The following is a 24218-nucleotide window of genomic DNA, read 5'->3' as shown; positions in this document are numbered from 1 at the left end:
TCAGCTCCAAATATTCAGTTGATGACTGGATATTGCTACATAAATGTCTTGCTGTCACATCAAAATCAGCAAGCACAAAACTGTGCCAAGCATTATAATCTCCCAGACTTTTTATTTCTTCTTGTTGATAGTTCAACAACTAAATTACTCCATAATATTGCTGTCTCCGCATCCATTTTGTGTGGCCAAGTGGGCTGCATGGGCCTTGAACTGACAGTAGCCCTCTGGAGAGTACACACACTAGATAACAGCCTACACAGTCACAAGTAAATGTGAATTTCTGATATGACTCCCTAACCATTCTTGTGATAAGCACTCTCCTCTGTCTCCCAGGGCCTTCCCATTGTGCGGCCCTTAGATGAGACCCCCGTGATGATTACCAAAATCCTACTCTTTTTGGTTTGAATTAACCAATCTGGCCTCAGCCCAGGAACCACAAAGCATTCTGAGAACCCTAATTAAGGCATGTGCACAGGTCCTTCTTCTCTCTTTGCACCCTGCCTTGACCTCCCCATGTGGCCCCTTGAGGAGTGAAGTATGAATCCTCCAGGACCTGTGAGTAATAAACTCTTTCACTTTCCCTTGTGGCCTTTTGTTGAACCTTGACACACCATCTGACACCCCAGGGGTCTACTTAACAAATGTTATTTTAACAAAGTCCCAACACTTCTAAATTAATATCTTAATATTTTTCTATTCACCAAGATACAAACAAACCTTGTTCATTTTTAGAATCAATCCTCTCTTTCATCTCCTCTCTTAAGAAAGTCATCTAGGGGCATCTGGGTGGCTCAGTTGGTTAAGCGTCTGCCTTTGCCTCAGGTCATGATCTCAGGGTCCCGGGATCGAGCCCTGCATAGGGCTCCCTGCTCAGCGGGGAGTCTGTTTCTCACTCTCCCTCTGCCCCTTCCTTCCCCGCTTGTGCTCTCTCTCTCAAATAAATAAACAAAATCTTTAAAAAAAAAAGAGGGGGGACGCCTGGGTGGCTCAGTCGGTTAAGTGTCTGCCTTCGGCTCAGGTCATGATCCCAGGGTCCTGGGATCGAGTCCCACATCGGGCTCCCTGCTCGGCGGGAAGCCTGCTTCTCCCTCTCCCACTCCCCCTGCTTGTGTTCCCTCTCTCCCTGTGTCTCTCTCTGTCAAACAAATAAATAAAATCTTAAAAAAAAAAAGAGAGCGAGTCATCTAATGTTAATCTCTGAAATGTTTTCTATCTTTAATGGTACGTCTCTATCCCCATCGCCACCATAAAATACATTGTTCTCTTCACTTCAAAGCCAGTTTGCTGTGCCAGTGGCCTGCCTAGCTGGCCCCAACTGCTCTTCCCTTTCCAAACCATTTTGAATAGTGCCTAAATAATCACTCTTAATCCATGTATTCTGTGATGGTTAATTTTATGTGTCAACTTGGCTGGACTATGATGTCTAGTTGTTTGCTTAAACACCAGTCTCAGACCTTGCTGTGAAGGTGTTTTTTTGTTTGTTTGTTTGTTTGTTTTTTCCAGTGGAGTTTGAGTAAAGCAGATTGCCCTGCATAATGTGGGTATACCTCCTCCAATCAGTTGGAGGCCCTAAGAGCAAATAGTGACGTTACCTGAAGAAGAAGCAATTCTTACTCAAGACTGAAAGAGAAACCCTGCCTGAGCTTGCAGCCTGCCTGGCCTGCTTCTGGAATTTGGACCCAAGATTGCAACAGCAACTCTTACCAAATTCTCTGCCCTGCTTGCTTGGCATACAGATTTAGGACTTGCCAGTCCCCACAATCATGTTAGCCATTTTTTAAAAAATTTCAAGATCTCGGGGAGCCTGGGTGGCTCAGTTGGTTAAGCTCCTGCCTTTCGCTCAGGTCATGATCCCAGGATCCTGGGATCAGGCCCATGTGGGGCTCTCTGCTCAACAGGGAGCCTGCTTCTCCCTCTCCCTCTGCCTGCCCTTCACCTGCTTATGCTCTTACACACTCTATCGAATAAACAAATAAAATCTTTTAAAAAATTTTTCAACATCTCTCTTTCTCTGTTTCTCTCTCTTTATGTATCTATTTACATTACATTATATTATGGTAGTGTCTGTTTTACTGAAGAATCCTGACTAAACACAAAGTCATTCAATAAAGATTTCTTCTTTGATATACCTCATTGTCTCCACAGCTTTGCTTCTGTTGACCCACTCTTCTCTAATGCCCTCTGATGTCCCTGCCACTCACCCATAAGAGAACTCAGTTACCCATTTTCCAGGAAATCTACCCTATGCCTTCCAATTCTCCATTATCTCAATTTCTTTTGAATTTCTACTAAAAAGATATGTTTAACAACATTCAAATAAAGCTTTATAATACAGGAAGGAAAAAAATAGCACTGACTTTCTTCTGCATATGAGGAAGACTGCTATCATCTCCTATGCTGAAGAAAAGCATATTACCTTGTTAAAATTACATACTCATTAACATTTTATCAGAAATTTACTGTAATTTTTTGTTTAATAACAAGTATATATAAAGTTTTTCACTTATGAAAGAGGAGACAGCCTTCAAGCTGAAGTAATCTATTAATGTTAAAAGCTGTACAAATCCAGAAAGTAAACTACATAAAGTTAATCCTGAAATAACACAATAAAATTCTTACAGATATATGCAACACACATTTGCATATACCTTATGAATGTAAAATATTTGTTCATTTAAAAGTGAATGATTGAAAAGTGATCATGAAACTTTCCTTAATCATAAATTTACCTGAGTGTTCTTCATCAAACTTGTGGAATAGTTCTGATAATGATTTTTCAGAGGGTGCTCGATATTGATCTTGATCTGAGTCTTCCTGAGAGTCATCATCTCGTCTGCGTTTAACAGAAAATGAAATTGTACCTAAAACACATAAGTACAAGATGCCAGATTAACCAGGGATTGGTTTTCTAAAATGAAAGGTCAGTTTTAGGTACTAAAGATGCTTTAGCTTGAAACTAATAAACAAAGACAAACATAAATTCTAGGCCTCACCATCACATTTAAACCTGATGGTGGTACAGAACAATTTAATAGAGAGTTCATCAATATTTAAGTATAAGAGATAATTGGGTTTTCATTAAAACCAGCAGTGTGATACCTGGGTTCACAACTGGGGATGTCTGTCACCAGCTATGTGCCTTGGTTTGCCCAAATATGAAATGGAGGTGACATTGGTAGCAGCTGGTGACACTGGATATTACGAAGTGTCCGTGGTATTACACTGGCTCCCTCTGGGTCTCTGGGAATGCTCCCAACACTTCACCAACCTCTGAGTGGACAGGACTGGCCCCAGACTATGGCTGAGAGGGGGTGGAACCAGGTCAGACTGCTTCAGGATCTGCAGTCAGACTGAGGTGGGCAGGCTTGACCATAGAACATGGATGGGCGTTGTCTCCCTCTGGGTCCCTGGGCAGGCAGGACTGCTTCCAGACTGTAGCTGTGAGGGGCTGAAACTGGATTATGGGGCTGCTCCCAGATGTAAGGACAGATCATGGTCAATGGGCCTACTTCTGGGGCACGGACAAGTGCGTCTCCCAAGACGATTGTTCCCAGACCATGGCTTAGAGAGGATCTGCAGTTGGACCAAACTGGAGGGTCTGCCTCAGGTGCACAGACAGGTGTGTCTTCTCCAAGGTGCTAGGTGGGCAGGAATCATGGCTGAGAAGGGTTGAAGCTGGGCCATGAGCCACTTCAGGGTCCGCAGATGGGACTAATTTCCATGCACTTGTTAGACAGGGCATGGACGGCAATGAGTCCTGCTAGCTCCTTCTCATAAAGTGCTGGTGGCAGCACTCAAGCCCAATGGGGCTATAATTGAGTCCACAGAAGGGACAGGGCTATTTCTTGATCTATAGCCAGGACCTTGGTTGGCACGTCCACCACATGGGCACAAGCCTGCCTTTTCAAAATGGCCCTCCTCAGTCTTGGATTCCACCAGGGTTTCATAATTTCCCACCTGGATCCCACAGTTCCCACAAAGGCACTTTTGCTGTGGATGGCGTTCAAGTTACTGTTGCTGAATGGGGATACAGGTGTTGGATCTCCTATATTGCCATCTTGCTGATGTCACTCCTATCTTATCATTTTTAATCTTTTTATTTTAAAATATAAAGTCACTTAAGTTTCAGGTTAAATTTCATATCCTATTATAAACATGGCTTTCTTATTTTACATAGGAGTTTACAAACACATTATAAAAAGACAGGATACATAGTGCAAAGAACACAGGCTTTGGATAGAAGCTGAAATCACACACTTGTTCTGCCACTACTAATTTAGCCTTGAAAATGTGATTTACCTCGTCTGTAAAATGGTGCTAGCTGTTTTGAAGATTAAAGGACTGTAGTTTATGTTTATGTAGGACTTACTATATGATAGACATTGTTCTAGGTGATTTACATATATTAATATATTATATTACATTTAACTTTTTGAGGAACCTCCATACTGTTTTTCACAGTGGCTGCAACAGTTTGCATTCCCACCAATAGTGCATGAGGGTTCCTTTTTCTCCACATCCTCGCCAATACTTGTTGTTTCTTGCATTTAGATTTTAAGCATTCTGACAGGTATGAGGGATACTGATTATAGTTTTGATTTGCATTTCCCTGATGATGAGTGAGGGTGAGTATCTTTTCATGCGTCTGTTGACCAACTGAATGTCTTCTTTGGAGAAATATCTGTTCATGTCTTCTGCCCATTTTTCAATTGGATTATTTATTTTTGGGATACTGACTATTATTAGTTCTTTATATATTTTGGATACTAACCCTTTATTGGATATGTCATTATTGTTTTTGGTGCAACTGTAAATTAGATTGTTTTCTTAATTTCTCTTTCTGCTGCTTCATTATTAGTATATAGAAATGCAACATATTTCTCTATGTTGATTTTGTATCTTGCAACTTGACTGATTGCATTTATCAGTTCTAGTAGTTTTTCGGTAGAGACTTTAGGGTTTTCTATATAGAGTATCACGTCATCTGCAAATAGTGAGAGTTTTACTTCTTTACCAATTTGGATGCCTTTTATTTCTTTATGTTGTCTGACTGCTGTGGCTAGGACTTCTAGTACTATATTGAATAAAAGTAGTGAGAGTAGATATTCTTGTGTTGTTCCTGACCTTAGCGTAAAAGCTCTCAGTTTTTCACCATCGAGTATGATGTATTATTTCCATTTTAAAGAAGGGAAACTGACACAAGAAAGTTCAGTAACTTGCCCAAGGTCAGTCAGCTCATAAAAATACAGCTAGAATATGAAAACATGCATTCTGCTTCAAAGTTCATACTATTTTTTACTTAATTAATAAATTTAATTTTTTGAACAGTTTTAGGTTTACAAAAAAATCATGTAAAGTACAGAGTTCCTACATATCCCCTCCTGTTTCAGGTATTACAAGCATTTTGCATTATTGTAATACATTACTTGCAACTGATAAGCCAATAATGATACACCATTACTAACTAAATTCCATCGCTTACATTTTAGCTAACGTTTTCTGTTGTACGTTCTATGTCTTTGGCAAATATGTGATTCCATGTATCTGCCATTACTCTATCATGCAGAATAGTTTCACTGCCCTAAAAATCTTCTGTGCCCCATTCATTCATCCCTTCCACCCAACCTCTAAAGAACTAACTGGCTATCACTGATCCTTTACCTCTTCCAGAATGTCATATAGTTGGAATCATACAGCATGTGGTCTTTTTAGATTGACTTCTTTCACTTAGCAATATACATTTAAACTTCCTTCATGTTTTTTGTGGCTTGGTAGGCCATTTTTTAAAAAGATTTATTTATTTATCTGAGAGAGAGAGAGAGAGGTGAGAGGGAGAGGGAGAGAGAATCTCAAGCAGACTCTGTGCTGAGCGTTAGAGCCCAAAGCGGGGCTTGATCCCATGACCGTGAGACCTGAGCTGAAATCAAGAGTTGGACACTTAACCAACTGCACCACTCAGGCACCACAGGCCCATTTGTTTTTATCACTGAAAAATATTCCATTGTATGGATTTACCACCGTTTATCCATTCACCTATTACAGGGCATCATAATTACCTCCATATTTTGGCACCTATGAATAAAGCTGTTATAAACATTCATGAGCAGATTTTTGGATGGACATAAATTTTCAACTCATTCGGGTAAATATGAAGATGTATTATTACTATATCATGTTATGAGTATGTTTAGTCTTGTCAGATACTGCCAAACTGTCTTTCAAAATGGCTGTGGCATTCTATAATTTTGCATTCCCACCATCAATGAATGGAAGTTCCTATTGTTCCACATCTTTGTCAGCACTTGGTGATGTCAGGACTTTTAAATTTAGCCATCCTAATTAGCAGGTAGTGGTATCTTGTTTTAATTAGCAGTTCCCTAGAGACATGATGTTGAACATCTTTCTATACACTTATTTGCTATCAGAATGTTTTCTTTGGTGAGGTGCCTCTTTAGATCTTTTGCCAATTTTTATATATATATATATATACATATGTGTGTGTGTGTGTGTGTGTATATATATGTATATATGTGTATGTATGTGTATATATATATATATATATATATATATATATATATATAAGACCGATAAGGACACTATACATTGATAAAGTTCAATTCAATAAAACAAAAACAAAAACTCTTAAGCTCATAGATACAGAGAATAGATTGGTGGTTGCCAGAGGTGGAGGGTGTAATGTACAGCATGGCAATTACAGTTGATAATACTGTATTACATATTTAAAAGTTGCTAAGAGAGTAGATCTTAAGTTTTCATCACAAGAAAAAAGAATTTTGTAATTATGTATAGTGACAGATGTTAACTAGACTTACATGATGATTACTTTGCAATATATACAAATATCAAATACAAAATTCAATTCAGCAAGATTATATAAAAATTATAGATATATACACACCTAAAAACAGAGGCCAATAATATTTGAAACAAAAATTGACAGAACTGGAAGGAGAAATAAACAAGTCTACAATAAGAGTTGGAACCTTCAATACCTCATTTTCATTAATGGACAGAACAACTAGACAGAAGACCAATAAAGAAATAGAGAATGGGAACACCACTTTAAAACCACTAGACCTAATTGGATTATACAGAACATTCCACCCAACAAGAGCAGAATACACATTCTTCTTAAATCAACATGGAACACAGTCCAGGACAGATCACATGTGAGGCCACAAAGCATATCTTAATAAATTTAAAAAGATTTAAATTATACAAAGCATCTTTTCTCATCATAATGGAAGTACAAATCAATAATGGGAAAAAAGGTGGAAATTCACAAATTTGAAGACTAAACAACAAACACTTAGCCAATATTTCAAAGAAGAAATCACAATGGAAATTAGAAAATATCAGATGTTTGAAAGGGAAAACAAAGTATACAAAACTGATGTGATGCAGTGAGTGCAGCACTAAGAGGGCAATTCATAGTAGCAAAAACATACATTAAAAAGAATAATCTAAAATCAACAACCTGTGGCACCTGTTGGCTCAGTAGGTTAAGTGTCTGACTCTTGATTTCAGTTCAGGTCTTGATCTCAGGGTTGTGAGTCCAAGCCCCACAAAAAACTTTAAATAAATAAATAATAAAACCAACAACCTAACTGCACATTGTTATGGAACTATAAAAAGAAGAGCAAACTAAACCCAAAACGAGCAGAAGGAAGGAAACAATAAAGATCAAAGTGGAGGTAAATAAAACAGAGAAGAGAAAAACAATAGAGAAAATAAACAAAAATATTGGTTCTTTGAAAAGGTCAACATAATTGACAGACCTTTAAAGTAATTAAGAAAAAAGGAATGAAGAGTCAAATTAATAAAATCAGAAATAAAGTGAGGATATTACATTGTTTTCACCAGAATAAAAAGCATTATAAAAGAATACTATGAACAATTATATGCCCCCCAAATTGGGTAACTTAGATGAAATGGCCAATTTCCTAGAAATACACAATCTACTAAAACTGTTCATAAATAAAAGATAAGCTGAATAGATATAAAACTAGTAAGGACATTGAATCAGTAATCAAAACACTTCCTACAAAGAAAAACCCAGGATAAGATGTCTTCACTGTTGAATTCTATCAAGTATTTAAAGAATTAATATTTTTTTTCCCAAACACTTAAAAATTGAAGAGAAGGGACAACATCCTAACTCATTCTAGGAGGCCAGCAATGCCCTGATACTAAAGCAGACAAAGACAGGACAAGAAAAGAAAACTAAAATCCAATATCCCTGATGAACATTGATATAAAACTTTTCAACAAAATACTAGCAAATCAAATTCAGCAGCATATTAAAAAGATTATATACCATGGTCAAGTGGGATTCATTCCAAGAATAAATGAGTGGATGAATGAATGAAGGGCGGTTCAATATACACAAATCAATCAGTGTAATATACCACATTAACAGAATGAAAAAAAAAACACAATCATCTCGATTAGTGGATAAAAAGTATTTGGCAAAATTCAACATCCTTTCATGATAGAAATAAATTAGGGATAGGACTTCCTCAAATAGCCACATATGAAAACCACAGCTAGTATTATATTGAATATAAACCACAGCTAGTATTATATTGAATGGTAAAAGACTAAAATCTTTCCTCTAAGATCAGAAACAAGAGAAGGATGTCTGGTGTAGCCACTTCTATTCAACATAATACTAGAATTTTTAGCCAGAGCAATTATGCAAGAAAAAGTAGTAAAGGTATCCAGATCGGAAAGGAAGAAGTAAAATTATGTTTGCAGATGACACAATCTCATATAGAGAAAACCTTAATGACTGCACACACAAAAAAATGTTAGACCTAATAAATGTATCCAGTAAATATGCAGGATACAAAATCAACAAACAAAAGTAGTTACATTTCTATACACTAGTAGTGAACAATTTGAAAAGGAAACTTTTAAGAAAAACAATTCAGTTAGATAAAACCATTATTTGGATAAACCTACATTATGTTAAATAATATGTTTGCCCTGAATAATAAGGAAACCTAATCAATATTTCAAATACTATGAAAATACTCTCAAGAACTAAAAGCACACATTCTCCATTCTTTCTCATTTCAGCCTATTTATATACTCAGCATATTTTTTTCTTCCTCAAACATATCCACCTAAACATTATTACAGTTTTATTGTCCCTTAACAAAAAGAAATTGAACAATCATTTATAAAACAATTCAAAAGCCCTACATGAGTATAACAAGACCATATACTATACACCAGCATGAGAAATTAAGTATTTATCTCAAAAATTAGAAATAAATTAAGTGAATGATGGAATTATATACGTCTATTTAGTAGCTTATGCTTTAATTGAAAGAATACTTTAAAACAATGTATCTTAGGGTGCCTGGGTGGCTCAGTTGGTTAAGTGACTGCCTTAGGCCCAGGTCATGATCCCAGGGTCCTGGGATCAAGCCCCACATCGGGCTCCCTGCTCAGCGGGGATCCTGCTTCTCTCTCTCCCTCTGCCTACCACTCCCCCTGCTTGTGCTCTCTCTCTCTCTCTGTCAAATAAATAAAATCTTTTAAAAAAAAGTTTAAAAAAAAATAAATAAAACAACGTATCTTAGAATTATGCCACGAATTTAGACTCAATTTTTTCCCAGCAAAAAACCTTTTTCTTGGCAATTTAATTTTATTTTATTTCTAAACAATTACATTTTTTAAAATGCATCTTTATTTTTGGTTATGAATTAGCTATGGTAGAAGAGACAAGCAGTCAAATTCTTATAAGCTTATTACAAAGAATAACATTAGACTCAGCAACTGACTATTGGCAATGAACCTTTGAACCAAATGCAGGAAATAATGATTATGAAAATATGTGTTTCAAAAGTTGATAATATTTTTCCACACTATGTACGTGTGATTACTTTGCTTCCTTCTGTTCGGGCTAAGGCCAACCAATCCAAAGGGGAACAAAAGTAAATAAAAGGTTGTTTGTTGGTGCTTCAGTTTATCAGAGTGATAGGAAAACTATTAAGACTGTTTTGGAAAAACTCTAGGTACAACAGAAATAATAGTGGTGTACAAAGCAACTCTCTAAGATACAGCATCACTGACTTAATGGAGACTTTCAATTTGTCTGAAATGAGTGTTACAAAAAAAATCTAATAGGAATTGCAATTACAGCTATTATATTTTCAATAGCTCAAGCTTTTATTTTGACAAATGGATTTTTTTTTCTCTGCTAAACAGTCTACATGTTTGATTTTTTCAAAATGCATTTCTAACAGTAAAAACAAACTTTGTTTTCCATTAGGCATTGTTTTTCTCTAATTTTATACTATCTTGTAAAATGTCGATATCAGACTCAAGTTAAAGCCTGAGCAATGCAATTTTATATCAATGGTTAATCTTTTGAAAATAATGTAAAACCATTTATTGAATGTTTACTCTGTGTTAGGCATATGATGAATGCCTCCTATTCATTATCTATTGAACCCCTTTAATAAACATAAAAGTTAATTCCGCATTAGACTCATTTTAAAGCTGAGCAACTTGGGCTGTACAGAAGGTTGGGTAACTCACTCCAGGTCACACAGTAAGTGACAAAGACATATACATTTACCTGACATGGAATGTGGAAAATGGTACATTATGTCTAAATATCACCAAATATACCACAGAATAAAAGGGCTTTTGACTGGAAAAACAGCAAAATAACTCACATACTTACAAAACATTTATTTTGACCTAAAGCAATAGGTTTCAGATACTGCTCACTGATTATCTAAACTATTTCACCCCTTAGAAAACTTCCCAAAGCAAGTTTCCATGGCAACAGTTAAACCTGGCAAGGTCTTTGCCCTTTTGCACTTGGTCCCCCCACATCCATCCTCCTCTCTCCACTGGCTTCATGCTTCACCACTCCCTATCGCTAATGAGGAATACTGTGGTTAAGGAAAATTTCCGTATGGCTGGGCTTTTATCACCTTGCGAATTTCCTGGGGGTACATTAGTTCTGTCAAGAAGTGTTTTCATAAATATCTGCTCTATGTACATTATACCACATGTGATTGAATGAATTTTAATTGTCTTGTTTCTCTAATACACTACCCTAAAATATCAGTAGCAAGACTAAAGATGGAAGCCAAAGGATATCTCTGCTAACCCTCTTCCTTCTCTCTTTATCTTTTTCCTACCTCATTTTAACCACATTTCTAACTCATTTTCTTTTGTTTTATTTTCGCTCTTTAGGGGACCAAAGGCAAGGTGGAAAAACAAAATCTGGTGGCTAATTAAAGAAACCCAGTGTTCTGGCCACATCTGCTTTTATTTTGTGTATAATATAGCTCTTGTCTTCTATTCCTTTTAAGCTCTTAATTTTTATGATAAAATATATAGTAGTCTAGCCCCCAACTGTAGTCCTTTAGGCTCCATTTGTTTGTGGTATTATACTATTTGTTCTTTCTAAAACACATTTTTGAAATGTGTATAACAGAAGACACTACAGACAACAGGAAAGGATTAATAAAATCTACAGGATTCAGATTTCTGTTGTAGAGGATGGCCGATTATGTTTTAGCTTAGGAAGAACCTATGCTTTCATTACTGGGGCAATATGTTAACGCAGTAACAATCTAGGTTGCCATTAAAACTGCATGTTTCTTCCTGATTCATGTAAGAAAAAAGTGATACGGGCGCCTGGGTGGCTCAGTTGGTTGGGCGACTGCCTTCAGCTCAGGTCATGATCCCAGGGTCCTGGGATCGAGTCCCGCATCGGGCTCCCAGCTTGGCGGGGAGCCTGCTTCTCCCTCTGACCCTCTCCCCTCTCATGCTGTTTCTCTCTCGCTCTCTAATAAATAAATAAATAAATAAAATCTTTAAAAAAAAAAAAGTGATACATTGCATTTCATCAAAATCAAAAATCTGTATAATCTTTCACAATGTATACATATATCAAATTGTCACACTGTGCATCTTAAATATACACAGTTTTTATTTGTCAATAACACTGGAAAAAAAACTTCTGCTACTCAATAGACACTATTAAGAAAATTAAAATGAAAACCACAGACTGGAAGAAAAAAAAAATTAAAGCATGTATCTGATAAAAAACGTAACCAGAATAAATTTTAAAAACACATTAAAAATTCAGTAATAAGAAAACAAACAACTGAATGTAGGGGGAGGGACGGGCAAAAGATTTGAAAAAGCATTTCAGAAGAAGACACATGGATGACAAAGAAGCACAAGAAAAGATGCTCAACATTATTATTCATTACAGAAATGTAGATTAAAACCACCCTGTAATTGTACTACACACAGGTTAAAATGGATAAAATGGAAATGGCGAACTCAGTTACTAAGTACAGTCAAGGATATAGAGAAACTGGAACTTTTATGCAGTGCAGGTGAAAATGGAAAAAGGAACAACCTCTTTGAGAAACTGCTGGCAGGTATTTCTTTAAACATTATAAATTCAACTACCGTATTACCCAGTCATCCCACATATGAGTGATTTACCCAAGATGAATGAAAGTATATGCCCATGCAAACATTTATATATGAATGTTCATATCAGCTTTCTTTGTAATTAGCAAAAAATGGAAAATCCCAAATGCCCATCAACAGGTAAATAGATGAACAAATTGTGGTATATCCATTCCACGGACTACTACTACAATACAAGGAATAAACTATGGATATATGCACTAAATGGGCAGATCTTAAAATAGTTTTGTTGCGTAAAAGAAAACAACCCCTCAAAAGGGTATATACTATATGATTTCATTTATATACAGTGCTATCAAATGCACATAAAGTGACAAAAAATACCCAGATAAATGATTGCATAAGGCAAGGGTGGTTTGTGGCATGAGGGGAGGGGAGGACAAAGCATTAAAAATAGACACAAGGAAACATTTTGGGGTGACATATATTCGTTATCTGATTTGTGACAATGGATTCATGGTTGTATGCATGTGCTAAAACTTCTCAAATTGTATACTTTAAATATGCATAGCTTATTATATGACAATTATACCACAATAAAACTGTTTAAAAAGCACACTTGGTATTTCAGATACTATACTCACCACTGCTGAGCAGGATAACAACAGGATCTGAGAACTGTCACCCCAAATTGAGTATAATGTATAAGCAGGATGTGTAAGTGAAGTTCACATCCAATTATGGATATCTTTCCAGCAGTAGGCAATATCATATATGAGATAATTAATGCAGGATAATTAATAAAGCATATTAAAGTCTTCATTATAAATCTATCTCTCATTTACCTATCACTTCTATTCATTTACATCTCTCAGTTCCTCAAATTCATGTATGTTTCACTGATATCAAATGCAACTGTTTGCTCATTTGTTTGGATTCACCACACTGTTAAAGTGGTTTCTTAAGCTTCCATGTAAAGCCTTCATTTATTATTTTTTTTTTTTTAAGATTTTATTTATTTGACAGAGAGAGAAAGTGAGAGAGAGAGAGTGCACAAGCAGGGGGAGTAGGAGAAGGAGAAGCAGGCTCCCCGCAGAGCAGGGAGCCCGATGCGGGGCTCAATCCCAGGACCCTAGGATCATGACCTGAGCCGAAGGTATTCGCCTAATGACTGAGCCACCCAGGTGCCCTCATTTTGTTAATTTTACTTTAAACATATTTCTATGAGTAATTTCTGCATGAAAAGGGAATTTTAGTATTAAAAAAGCATCCTTAGGCTCCATCTGAGCAATAAAATGGGAAAGATTGTTTTTTATAGAAATGCTGAGTGATAAGAGGCAAATGTTCACAAGTATTTGTAAAATTTCTTGAAGTTCCATGTTAAGAAAAAAATGCCAAAAAAAAAAAAAGAAGTTTTAGTTTCAGTGTTTCTTTTTTTTTTTAAGGGGGGCGGGGCTGAGGAAGAGAGAGACAGAAACCATCTTAAGCAGGCTCCATGCCCAGCACAGAGCCTGACGCACAGCTTGATCTCAAGACCCTGAGATCATGACTTGAACTGAAATCAAGAGTCAGATGCTTTATTGACTGAGCCACCCAGACGCCTCTAGTTTCATGATTTCTGAATGATCTTCTAATCCTACTAATCTCAACTGGTTATGCTTAATTCTTCACATATTAGGAAAGCATCTTTGAAGGGTGATTAGAATTTAAAAATTTTCATAAAAATGTATGAATTATTTATAATAAATCCATGTATCTGAGATTCTTAAGCAAAAGTCTTTTTTAAAAAAGATTTTATTCATTTATTTGAGAGAGAGAGAGAGTGAGAGAGAGAGCACAAGATGGGGGAGGGTCAGAGGGAGAAGCAGACTCCTGCTGAGCAGGGAGCCCGATGTGGGGCTCGATCCCGGGACCTGAGCCAAAGGCAGCGGCTTAACCGACTGAGTGACCCAAGCGCCCCGCTTAAGCAAAAGTCTTACATGAGCAAAGCCAATGAACTGCCAAACCATATTTTCCTTCTACTGTAAATAACTCCTCACAAAATACACAAATTCTTTGGTAAAGTAGGACACACACACACACACAAACACACACACATACAAACTCTCTCTCTCACACACACATACACACACAATAAGAGAAAGATTTCCTTTCAGTAACAATGCTATATATATATATATATACATATCTTAGCAGTTCAAAATTCAAATATAAAGAGCAACCTGAATTTACATTCAATAGAGCATCTAGAGCCTGCCTTGCACTCCTAGGAAGAACTATGTTTCTGACACATAATCAAGAATTATAAGTGAGTGTTGTACCAATTAAATGTGGGCCTCATGGCAAACACTGGAGATGCAAGAGTGTCTTCCTTCACCTTAATGGAGTAGATGCAGTTACCAAATTTACTTTTTTCTCCAAGTTTATAAATCATTGTTCTCATATTTTAACTGCACTCCTATTATTTCACTACCAAGTAATTTCTGAAATATTTTAGAAACAATCTTATTTTTGAAATGTATTGATTCTTCTACTCAATACTGCCCAGATACCTGCTGCTGAATGCCAGATGTTGGTCTGGAGGCCAATGCTGGCCTGGCAGTCAGAGGACACATTATCTAACGTCAAGGCAGAAAATACAGTATATGCCATCACTCACTGATCTAGTAATATGAAAGAACTTTTTCTGTAACCAATCATCTGAGTGGCGCTTTAGACTAGAATACTTTTTTTTTTTTTAAAGATTTTTGTTTTAATTTGACAGAGAGAGACAGCGAGAGAGAGCACAAGCAGGGGGAGTGGGAGAGGGAGAAGCAGGCTTCCCTCGGAGCAGGGAGCCCGATGCGGGGCTCGATCCTAGGACCCTGGGATCATGACCTGAGCCAAAGGCAGATGCTTAACGACTGAGCCACCCAGGTGCCCCATGAATTATTTTTTTAAAAGATTTTATTTATTTATTTGCCAGAGAGAGCACAAGCTGGGGGAGAGGCAGAGGGAGAAGGAGAAGCAGGCTCCCCACTGAGCAGGAAGCCCCATGGGGGGCTCGATCCCAGGACCCCGGGATCATGACCTGAGCCAAAGGCAGACGCTTAACCGACTGAGCCACCCAGGCGCCCGTAGAATACTTATTTTGATTTTGGGGACAGGGCAGGAAGAAGAAGTTTAGTGCTCACAAGCCCTGAAGGGTAAAGCCACAAAGATGGCAAAGCTGTCATGAAACATCAGAGTGCAGGTGGCATGGGAAAGCAGAGATGGTAAAAGCAAAGAGGAGTGCCCAAAGGAGCATGAAAGGATGCAAGCAAACCCAATTCATTCCCTCCACAATGGCCCAAGGCCCGGCTTTTGCAAAACATCTCTTTCATCTAAAAAAGCAAGAAAAATGCTTTATAGCAACCAATATTTGTTTTGAAGACCAGTGGAATCCGATTGGTTTTCATGCCTCCACAACGATGCCCCAGTCCACAATGGTGATGGGAACAAGCCGGTAAGATCCAAATTTGGTTTCAGCTGAGTTTCTGTCATTTTCATGGAGACAAACTAGGACAGAGTGGGGATTAAAGAAGCTGCAAAGCCCCCTGTAAATCCATATCGTATTAGGAATTTTTTAAAAATGGGAGTTAGTATATTAAGTAAGTGTGCTACACATTGAGCACCTACTAGATGAGCACTTTCCATAGATTCCCATTTAATGCCCATGAGCTCCCTGAAAGATTAAACACTATCAATATTTTACATATAAGAAACCTGACATTCAGTGAAGTCAAGGTCACACAACCAGAGAATGATATAATTGGAGGCCGAAGTCATATTTGACTTCTAAATGTATTCCTTTGCAACACAATAACAGTAAAATAGGAAACAGCAAAGTTAAAGATATGCAATTTTACCACTGCAATGTGGTGGCTAGCATGAATATAATGCCCACGTTTTAAATGAAAAATGCAAATTTAAATAGCACTACTTTTGCTCAACATCACACTCTGAAAATACACGTGACAGGCAGTGCTTCTCATCACATACAGTATTAGAAATCAAATTTTGAACTTCATTTGTATTTTTATTATTTTAAAGATAGCAACTGATAGTATACATCTTTCTGGATTGTGTATAATTTCAGAGAGTAGCCGAATGCTAAATATAAAAAACAATTTCTATCTTGTTTAAAGATAGGCCTAACATAAGAACCTTATTGTGCACGCAGTAAACATTTTGTTTTGACACTGAACAGAAGTTTATGGGGAAAAAAATTTAAAGTCTTAGCAAAGCTGACTAAAACTTGTTTGCAATTGTTTGGACGAGGCTTTCTTGTGCCATGTCAGAACAGATTTCATTCTAGTGAAAGAACTTCCGAACTGCAAATTTGTAGAAATGAAGCTTAGCTGTAATTTGCAATTGTGTTGAACTGAATGAATACCATCAATTTTCAGCAAGTAAAAGACCACTTTCAGCTGCTATTGAAAAAATACAAGGTAATTGTTGGCTACATCACAATTGATCACTGCTACCTATTTTCGGGAGCTACTATATTATAAAGGGTCGTGGATAATAAGAGAGAATTTCAGACTACTCTATCATGAATGTTCAGGGTAGAGACTAAATTTACTAAAATGACAAGAAACCACCTTAAACATGGATTCTCAATATTTGGTTTTGTAATGTGGAATAAATAGCTAAAGCACCCTGGTGAGGGCACTGAACCATGTCCATGTAATATTCTGTACCATCTAAAGCCTTGATAGTGTAAGTAAATGCTATATGAAAATATTCTTTAATTTTTTTTAATTTTTAATTTTTTACCTGAGATATAATGGACATATAACATTGCATTAGTTTTAGGTGTAAAAATATTCTTGTTGTTTAATGTTTAGTGAACATTTTAGGCCAACGTGCTATGATCGACATATTAAATTATCTCAGCCCAATTTTTGCTCATACGTTTAAATGACTAATAATTTTTTTTAAAGATTTTATTTATTTATTTGACAGAGAGAGAGAGACAGCGAGAGAGGGAACACAAGCAGGGGTAGTGGGAGAGGGAAAAGCAGGCTCCCTGCTGAGCAAGGAGCCCGATGTGGGACTTGATCCTAGGACCCTGGGATCATGACCTGAGCTGAAGGCTGACGCTTAACGACTGAGCCACCCAGGTGCCCCTTAAATGACTAACAATTTAATAAATGATCCTTGTCACTGCCTTTCTCTTTTGTACTTCTGTCAACTCTTTGGACAAAGGTAAGATATTCAACTATTCGAGTTCACCCCACCCCTTTCTTTGGTCACAAATAAATATCATTAATAATTGTAAGAATTTCTAAAGACCTTTTCCTTGGAGATGTAACTATGTTTGTTGCTCAAAAGTAAGAGTTCATAAGAGATAACTATCAAATCTTATACTTAGGTTAATAAAATCAACTGTACTAATGAACAATTAGATAAAAGTTGTTTAAAAATATTTAGGGGGGGCGCCTAGGTAGCTCAGCCAAACATCCAACTCTTGATTTCGGCTCAGGTCATGATCTCAGGGTTGTGAGATCAAGCCCCGCATCCAGCTCCCTGTCCATGCTCAGCTGGGAGTCTGCTTGGATTCTCTCTATCCCTCTCCCTCTGCCCATCCCTCCACTCATGCTCTCTCTCTCCCTCTCTCAAATAAATAAATAAATAAATAAAATCTTAAAAAATACATTTAGGGATTGTCTTTTCTACAATATGTTGGAAGAGATGTTCAGAAAATCCTCTCTCAACTGAAAGTTTTAAGTTAAGCACACATACAAGCTAAGAAAGCAGAGATCCACTGTATTGAGTCATCACTGGAGATGACATTTGTTCTGGGATATGGGCTACTCTGTGATGGCCTGGAGTCTTGGATCTTGGGGTCATAAATGGCAATCAGGGAACAAAACTGTCAGCTATACAGCCCATACTTCCATGGCTTGGAGTCCAGATTTCACATTGTATTTCTGGACTACCAGGCCCCAAATTAATTATTTAGCCTCTCTTCACCTCATCACAGAAAGGGAACCAAGAGGTATCCCTACAAGATTAAACAGTCTCCTGTTTGTCATTAAATTTGCTTTTTAAAATCATATTGTAATCCTAATATTCACAGGCTGGAGGGCACTGAGCTGGTCAGTGTGATATCCTCAAAAGGAACTCAGAACAGTTATGCTAGAGACACATGTGCTCTATGTAGATTATTAAAGAACAACTGGAGTGAATTATTAAAAAAAATGATATGTGCGTTATATAAAGTTGTACAAAGTTAATCTTACATGTACAAGTTCATTTTCTTACGCTATATTAGGAATCAGTTGCTCTATACTGTAAACATGTATGATTATAGTCACCTCTAAATTATATTCATGAAACATATTATGTTATTGCAATCAAAATAAATTTAAGGATTATTGTTACTTTAGTAACCTCATCATTTTCACCTAAACATTAGTCTTGTATAAGAACTCAAGCTTCTACCTAAGACAACTAGAAATTTAGTTGTGTATTTCACTACTACAAATAAGCAACAGATTATTACTACATCTCTATATTTTGCTACATACTAATCCTGTAATAATGGACAGTGATATTAGCTTTATGCGAGGTCAGCATCTGGTTATTAGGGAAAGAATTAAACCATCCTGTTTCAATGCATTCAGTCATTAACATAGGGTTTCTGTCATGCCCTTCATACGCAGTATTTTTGTTTGCTTGGTTTTGTCTGTCTCTGCCTGTTTTCCTCTAAGGTCACATGATTTCATATTTAGGTTGACTGATTCAATATTTTTCCATGTTTCTGAGATTAGTTGACAAAAAAAGACAATTTTCAAATCAAGATAAAATGGGCTTTCCCTCTTTTTTTTTTAAGATTTCTTTTTTATTTATTTGAGAGAGAGAGAGCACATGAGCAGGGGAGGAGCAGAGGGAGGAGCAGAGGGAGAGGGACAGACTCCCTGCTGAGTGAGGAGCCCGACCTGGGGCTCAATCCCACAACCCTGAGATCATGACCTGAGCCAAAATCAAGAGTCAGTTGCTTAGCTGACTGAGCCACCTAGACACCCCCAAACTTTGCCTCTTTAATAAATCTATCCTCCTGATCGCTTCTTTTTAATTTGTAAATTTAATTTTTAATGAATTGTTTTTGTCAGTTTTTTATATTAAGATTTTATTTTAATTCCAGTACAGTTAACATTCAGTGTTCTATTAGTTTCAGGTATACAATATAGTGATTCAATAATTCTATACATTACTCAGTGCTCATCATGATAAGTGTACTCTTTAATCCCCATCACTATTTCATCCATCCCCCACGGCCCACCTCCTTTCTTGTAACCATCAGTTTGTTCTCTATAGTTAAGAGTCTGTTTCTTGGGGTGCCTGGGTGGCTCAGTCATTAAGCGTCAGCCTTCGGCTCAGGTCATGATCCCAGGGTCCTGGGATCGAGCCCCGCATCGGGCTCCCTGCTCCACGGGAAGCCTCCTTCTCCCTCTCCCACTCCCCCTGCTTGTGTTCCCTCTCTTGCTGTGTCTCTCTCTGTCAAATAAATAAAATCTTTAAAAAAAAAAAAAAGAGTCTTTTTCTTGGTTTGCCTCTCTTTTTTTTCCCCTTTGCTCGTTTGCTTTGTTTTTTAAATTCCATATATGAGGGAAATCATATGGGTATTTGTCTTTCTCTGACTGACTTATTTCACTTAGCATGATGCGATCTAACCCCATCCATGTTATTGCAAATGTAAGATTTCATTCTTTTTTATACTTGAATAATATTGTTATATATTAATAATAACCTATATATCATATGTATAATATAACCTATATATCATATATATAATATAACCTATATATTATATATGCCACTATTTTATATATATATATATATATATGCCACTTCTTTATCCATTCATCTATCAATGGACACTGGGCTGCTTCCATAATTTGCCTATTGTAAATAAAGCAAAAAAAAAATATGCTATAAACATAGTAGTGCATGTGTTCCTTTGAATTAATGTTTTTCTATTCTTTGGGTAAACACCCAGTAGTGCCATTACTGGATCATAGGGTAGTTCTGTTTTTAACTTTTTGAGGAACCTCCGTACTGTTTTCCACAGTGGCTGCACCAGTTTGTATTCCCACATCCTCACCAACACTTGCTGTTTCTTGTGTTTTTGATTTTAGGCATTCTGACATTCTGACAAGTATGAGGTAATATGGATTGTAGTTTTGATTTGCATTTCCCTGATGATGAGTGAGGGTGAGTATCTTTTCATGTGTCTGTTGACCATCTGGATGTCTTCTTTGGAGAAATATCTGTTCATGTCTTCTGCCCATTTTTCAATTGGATTATTTATTTTTTTGGATATTGACTATTGCTAGTTCTTCATATTATCTGGATACTCTCCCTTTATTGGCTATGTCCTTTGCAAATATCTTATCCCATTTCATAGGGTGCCTTTTAGTTTTGTTGATTGTTTTCTTTGCTGTACAGAAACTTTTTATTTTGATGTAGTCCCAATGGTTTACTTTTGCTTTTATTTTCCTTGCCACAGGAGACATATCTAGAAAAATGTTGCTATGGCTGATACTAGAGAAATTACTGCCTGTGCTTTCTTCTAGAATTTTTATGGCTTCAGGTCTCACTTTTAGGTATTTAATCCATTTTGAATTTATTTTCACGTATGAAAGGAAGTGTATGTATGTGAGTAAGGAAATGGTTCAGTTTCATTCATTTGCTTGTAGCTGTCCAGTTTTCCCAGCACCATTTGTTGAGAAGACTGTCTTTTTCCCATTCCATATTCTTGCCTCCTTTCTGAAGATTAATAGACCATATTTAATTGTGGCTTTATTTCTGGGTTTTCTATTCTGTTCTATTGATCTATGTGTCTACCTTTGTTCCAGTACCATACTGTTTTAATTACTACAGTTCATGGGGTGCCTGGGTGGCTCAGTTGGTTAAGCATCTGACTCTTGATGTAAGCTCAGTTCTTGATCTCAGGGTTGTGAATTCAAGTCCTGCACTGGGCTCCACACTGGGTGTCAGGCCTACTTAAAAGAAATTATTACAGGTTTGTAGTATAACTTGAAGTCTGGTATTGTGAGACCTCCAAGTTTGTCTTTCCTTTTCAAGATTGCTTTAGCTATTTGGGGTCTTTTTGGTTCCATACAAATTTTAGGATTTTTTGTTTTAGTTCTGTGAAAAATGCTGTTGGTATTTTGATAGGAATTGCATTAAATATGTAGATTGCTTTGGGTAGTATAGATATTTTAACAATATTTGTTCTTCCAATCCATGAGCATGGAATGTCTTTTCACTTCTTGGTGTCATCTTCAATTTCTTTCATCAGTGTTTTATAGTTTTCAGAGTACAGTTCTTGCACCTCTTTGGTTAAGTTTATTCCTAGGTACTTTACTACTTTCAGTGCAATTGTTAATGGGATTGCTTTCTTAATTTCTTTCTGGTGCTTCATTATTAGTACATAGAAATGCAACAGATTTCTGTATGTTGATTTTGTATCCTGCCACTTTAATGAACTCATTGATCAGTTCTAGTAGTTTTTGGTGGAGTGTTTCAGGTTCTCTCCATTGAGTATCATGTCATCTGTGAGTAGTGAAAGTTTTACTTCTTCCTTACTGATTGGATGCCTTTTATTTCTTTTGTTGTCTGATTGCTGTGGCTAGGACTTCCAGTACCATGTTGAATAAAAGTGGTGAGTAGACATCCTTGTCTTGTTCCTGACCTTAGTGAAAAATCTCTCTGTTTTTCCCAATTAAGTATGATGTTAGCTGTGAGTTTTTCATATATGGCCTTTATTTATCTTATTTAATTGAGAGAGAGGGAGCGCGAGAGAGAGCAGGAGCAGGGGGAGAGGCAGAGGGAGTGGGAGATGCAGACTCCCCACTGAGCAGGGAGCCCTATGCAGGACTTGATCCCAGGACCCTAGGAACTTGACCTGAGCCGAAGGCAGATGCTCAACCGACTGAGCCACGCAGGCGCTCCCATATACAGCCTTTATTATGTAAGATACAGATGTAGTGAAAAGAAGGGGCACCTGTACCCGCAATGTTCATAGCAGCAATGTCCACAATAGCCAAACTGTGGAAGGAGCCGAGATGTCCATCGACAGATGAATGGATAAAGATGTGGTTCATATATACAATGGAATATTACTCAGCCATCAGAAAGGATGAATACCTACCATTTACACTGGAGGGTATTATGCTAAGTAAAAAAAATGTAATGGAAGTACAGTTGACATAGCTCTCAGTTAATTATATCCCCTTCCTTAGTGTTGCTTCCTATCAGTACATTTGACTCTCCTTTCTCCCTTATCTCTCCATATCTGATTTTCATCAGACGTAACTGTGGTGGACACTATACAACATCAATCACATTCCTTATCAGGAATGAAGGAATTATTTCTGTAGCTACAGGGAATGATACTCGAAGATGAAAATTAGGTCAGCCCTCTTTGGGCATTGCCTTGGCTTGAAAAAATTGCCTCATCCAAGTCCACTTTCAATGACTGATGAACATAGCAGCATAAAGGTCCAGTCCCCTTCTCCTAACTTGGGACAATTCCAAAGGGCCATCCTAGCTTAAGAGGCCCCAGTGAGTTGACTAAAAGCCTTCACTGGACCTGTCTAGAAGCCCAAACTCTTTCTCCACCTGGTCAATATACCTTCTTACCTTTCCTTTCACAAATGTTGATCATAGTATATCTCCTAATAAATGTCCTGCCAATCTCCCATCTCAGAATTTGAATCCCTGAAAACCCAAGCTGTTAGAGCATCATTTCCCATTTTTATTTCTTTAAAAACTGTTCCTCTGTTCTTTAATCCACTATCACTTGTCTAGTTCGGTCTGCCCATAACTTTTTTTTTTTTTTTAAGATTTATTAGAGAGAGAGAGAAAGTGGGGGGGCATGAAGAGCAGAGGGAGAGGAGAGAGAGAATCTCAAGCAGAATCCTCACTGAGCACAGAGCCCAACACGGGGCTCAATCTCACGACCCTGAGATCATGATCTGAGCTGAAATCAAGAGTTGGACCCTCAACTGCCTGAGCCACCCAGGTGCCCCTACCCTTAACTTTCATTTAAAATGGTCAATTTTCACTATTTGTTCCATGGCCAGAGAGGCATTCAAATTCAAGTCTCCATATCACATACTTGAAACATGATTGATTGTGGCTCACTGCAGGCTGCTGCAAAAATTCCAAATCCATCCATTTTTCAAAATTTCTACCTACCAATCCGTATGACATGATACCCACTGTGGTATATGCTCTCAGTATCCCATAAAAATCCCCTCTGCAGACAGTTTCCATATACAGCATTCGTTTCCTATGACTTTTCCAGTAGGGATTGTTTCATTGCCATGGGAAGCTGCCCTAAGAGCAAACGTTAGCCAATGATGGATTGGAGTTAGTGAATGATTACCACAATTTGCTTGCCCTTTGGCATGACAATTCTCTCTGAAGGTTCCCAGTGAGCTTCCCCAGGTCTCAGGAGTAGTCTGATATTTAGCTTACTTTTCATTGACTTTCTCCCTTTAGCATCTTACCTTCCCATTCTCTCAGAGTGCTTCCTGTGATCAACTCTCATCTAAACCACTTGCAATTAAACTCTTTTCTCAGGGTCTTCTTTTAAGAGAAGAAACACAAATACTGAGAACTGATCAACTTGAATATTACTAAAGGCTCCTAAAGGATCTTTCAGATCTTACTGCCCTCTCTTGCCCCTCCTATCTGTTTTATATTTTACCTCTAGATTTTTCTTTCTAAAACTCTGTTGACTC

The 24218-nt window shown here is 37.2% G+C and overlaps 1 protein-coding gene across 1 annotated transcript in view; it reads right to left on the bottom strand.

Moving 5' to 3' along the window:
• Positions 1-24218, bottom strand: part of CFAP47 (cilia and flagella associated protein 47) — a 453685-nt gene that overhangs the window by 105189 nt on the left and 324278 nt on the right. The window contains exon 50 of the mRNA XM_032426488.1: positions 2730-2861. Within this exon, the coding sequence (XP_032282379.1) occupies positions 2730-2861 (132 nt within the window). The remainder of the gene's footprint in view (positions 1-2729; positions 2862-24218) is intronic.

This window comes from Phoca vitulina, unplaced genomic scaffold (genome assembly GCF_004348235.1).
Source record: "Phoca vitulina isolate PV1807 unplaced genomic scaffold, GSC_HSeal_1.0 scaffold35, whole genome shotgun sequence".
Classification (NCBI taxonomy): Eukaryota; Metazoa; Chordata; class Mammalia; order Carnivora; family Phocidae; genus Phoca; species Phoca vitulina.
This window is presented reverse-complemented; position numbering and strand designations above follow the sequence as displayed.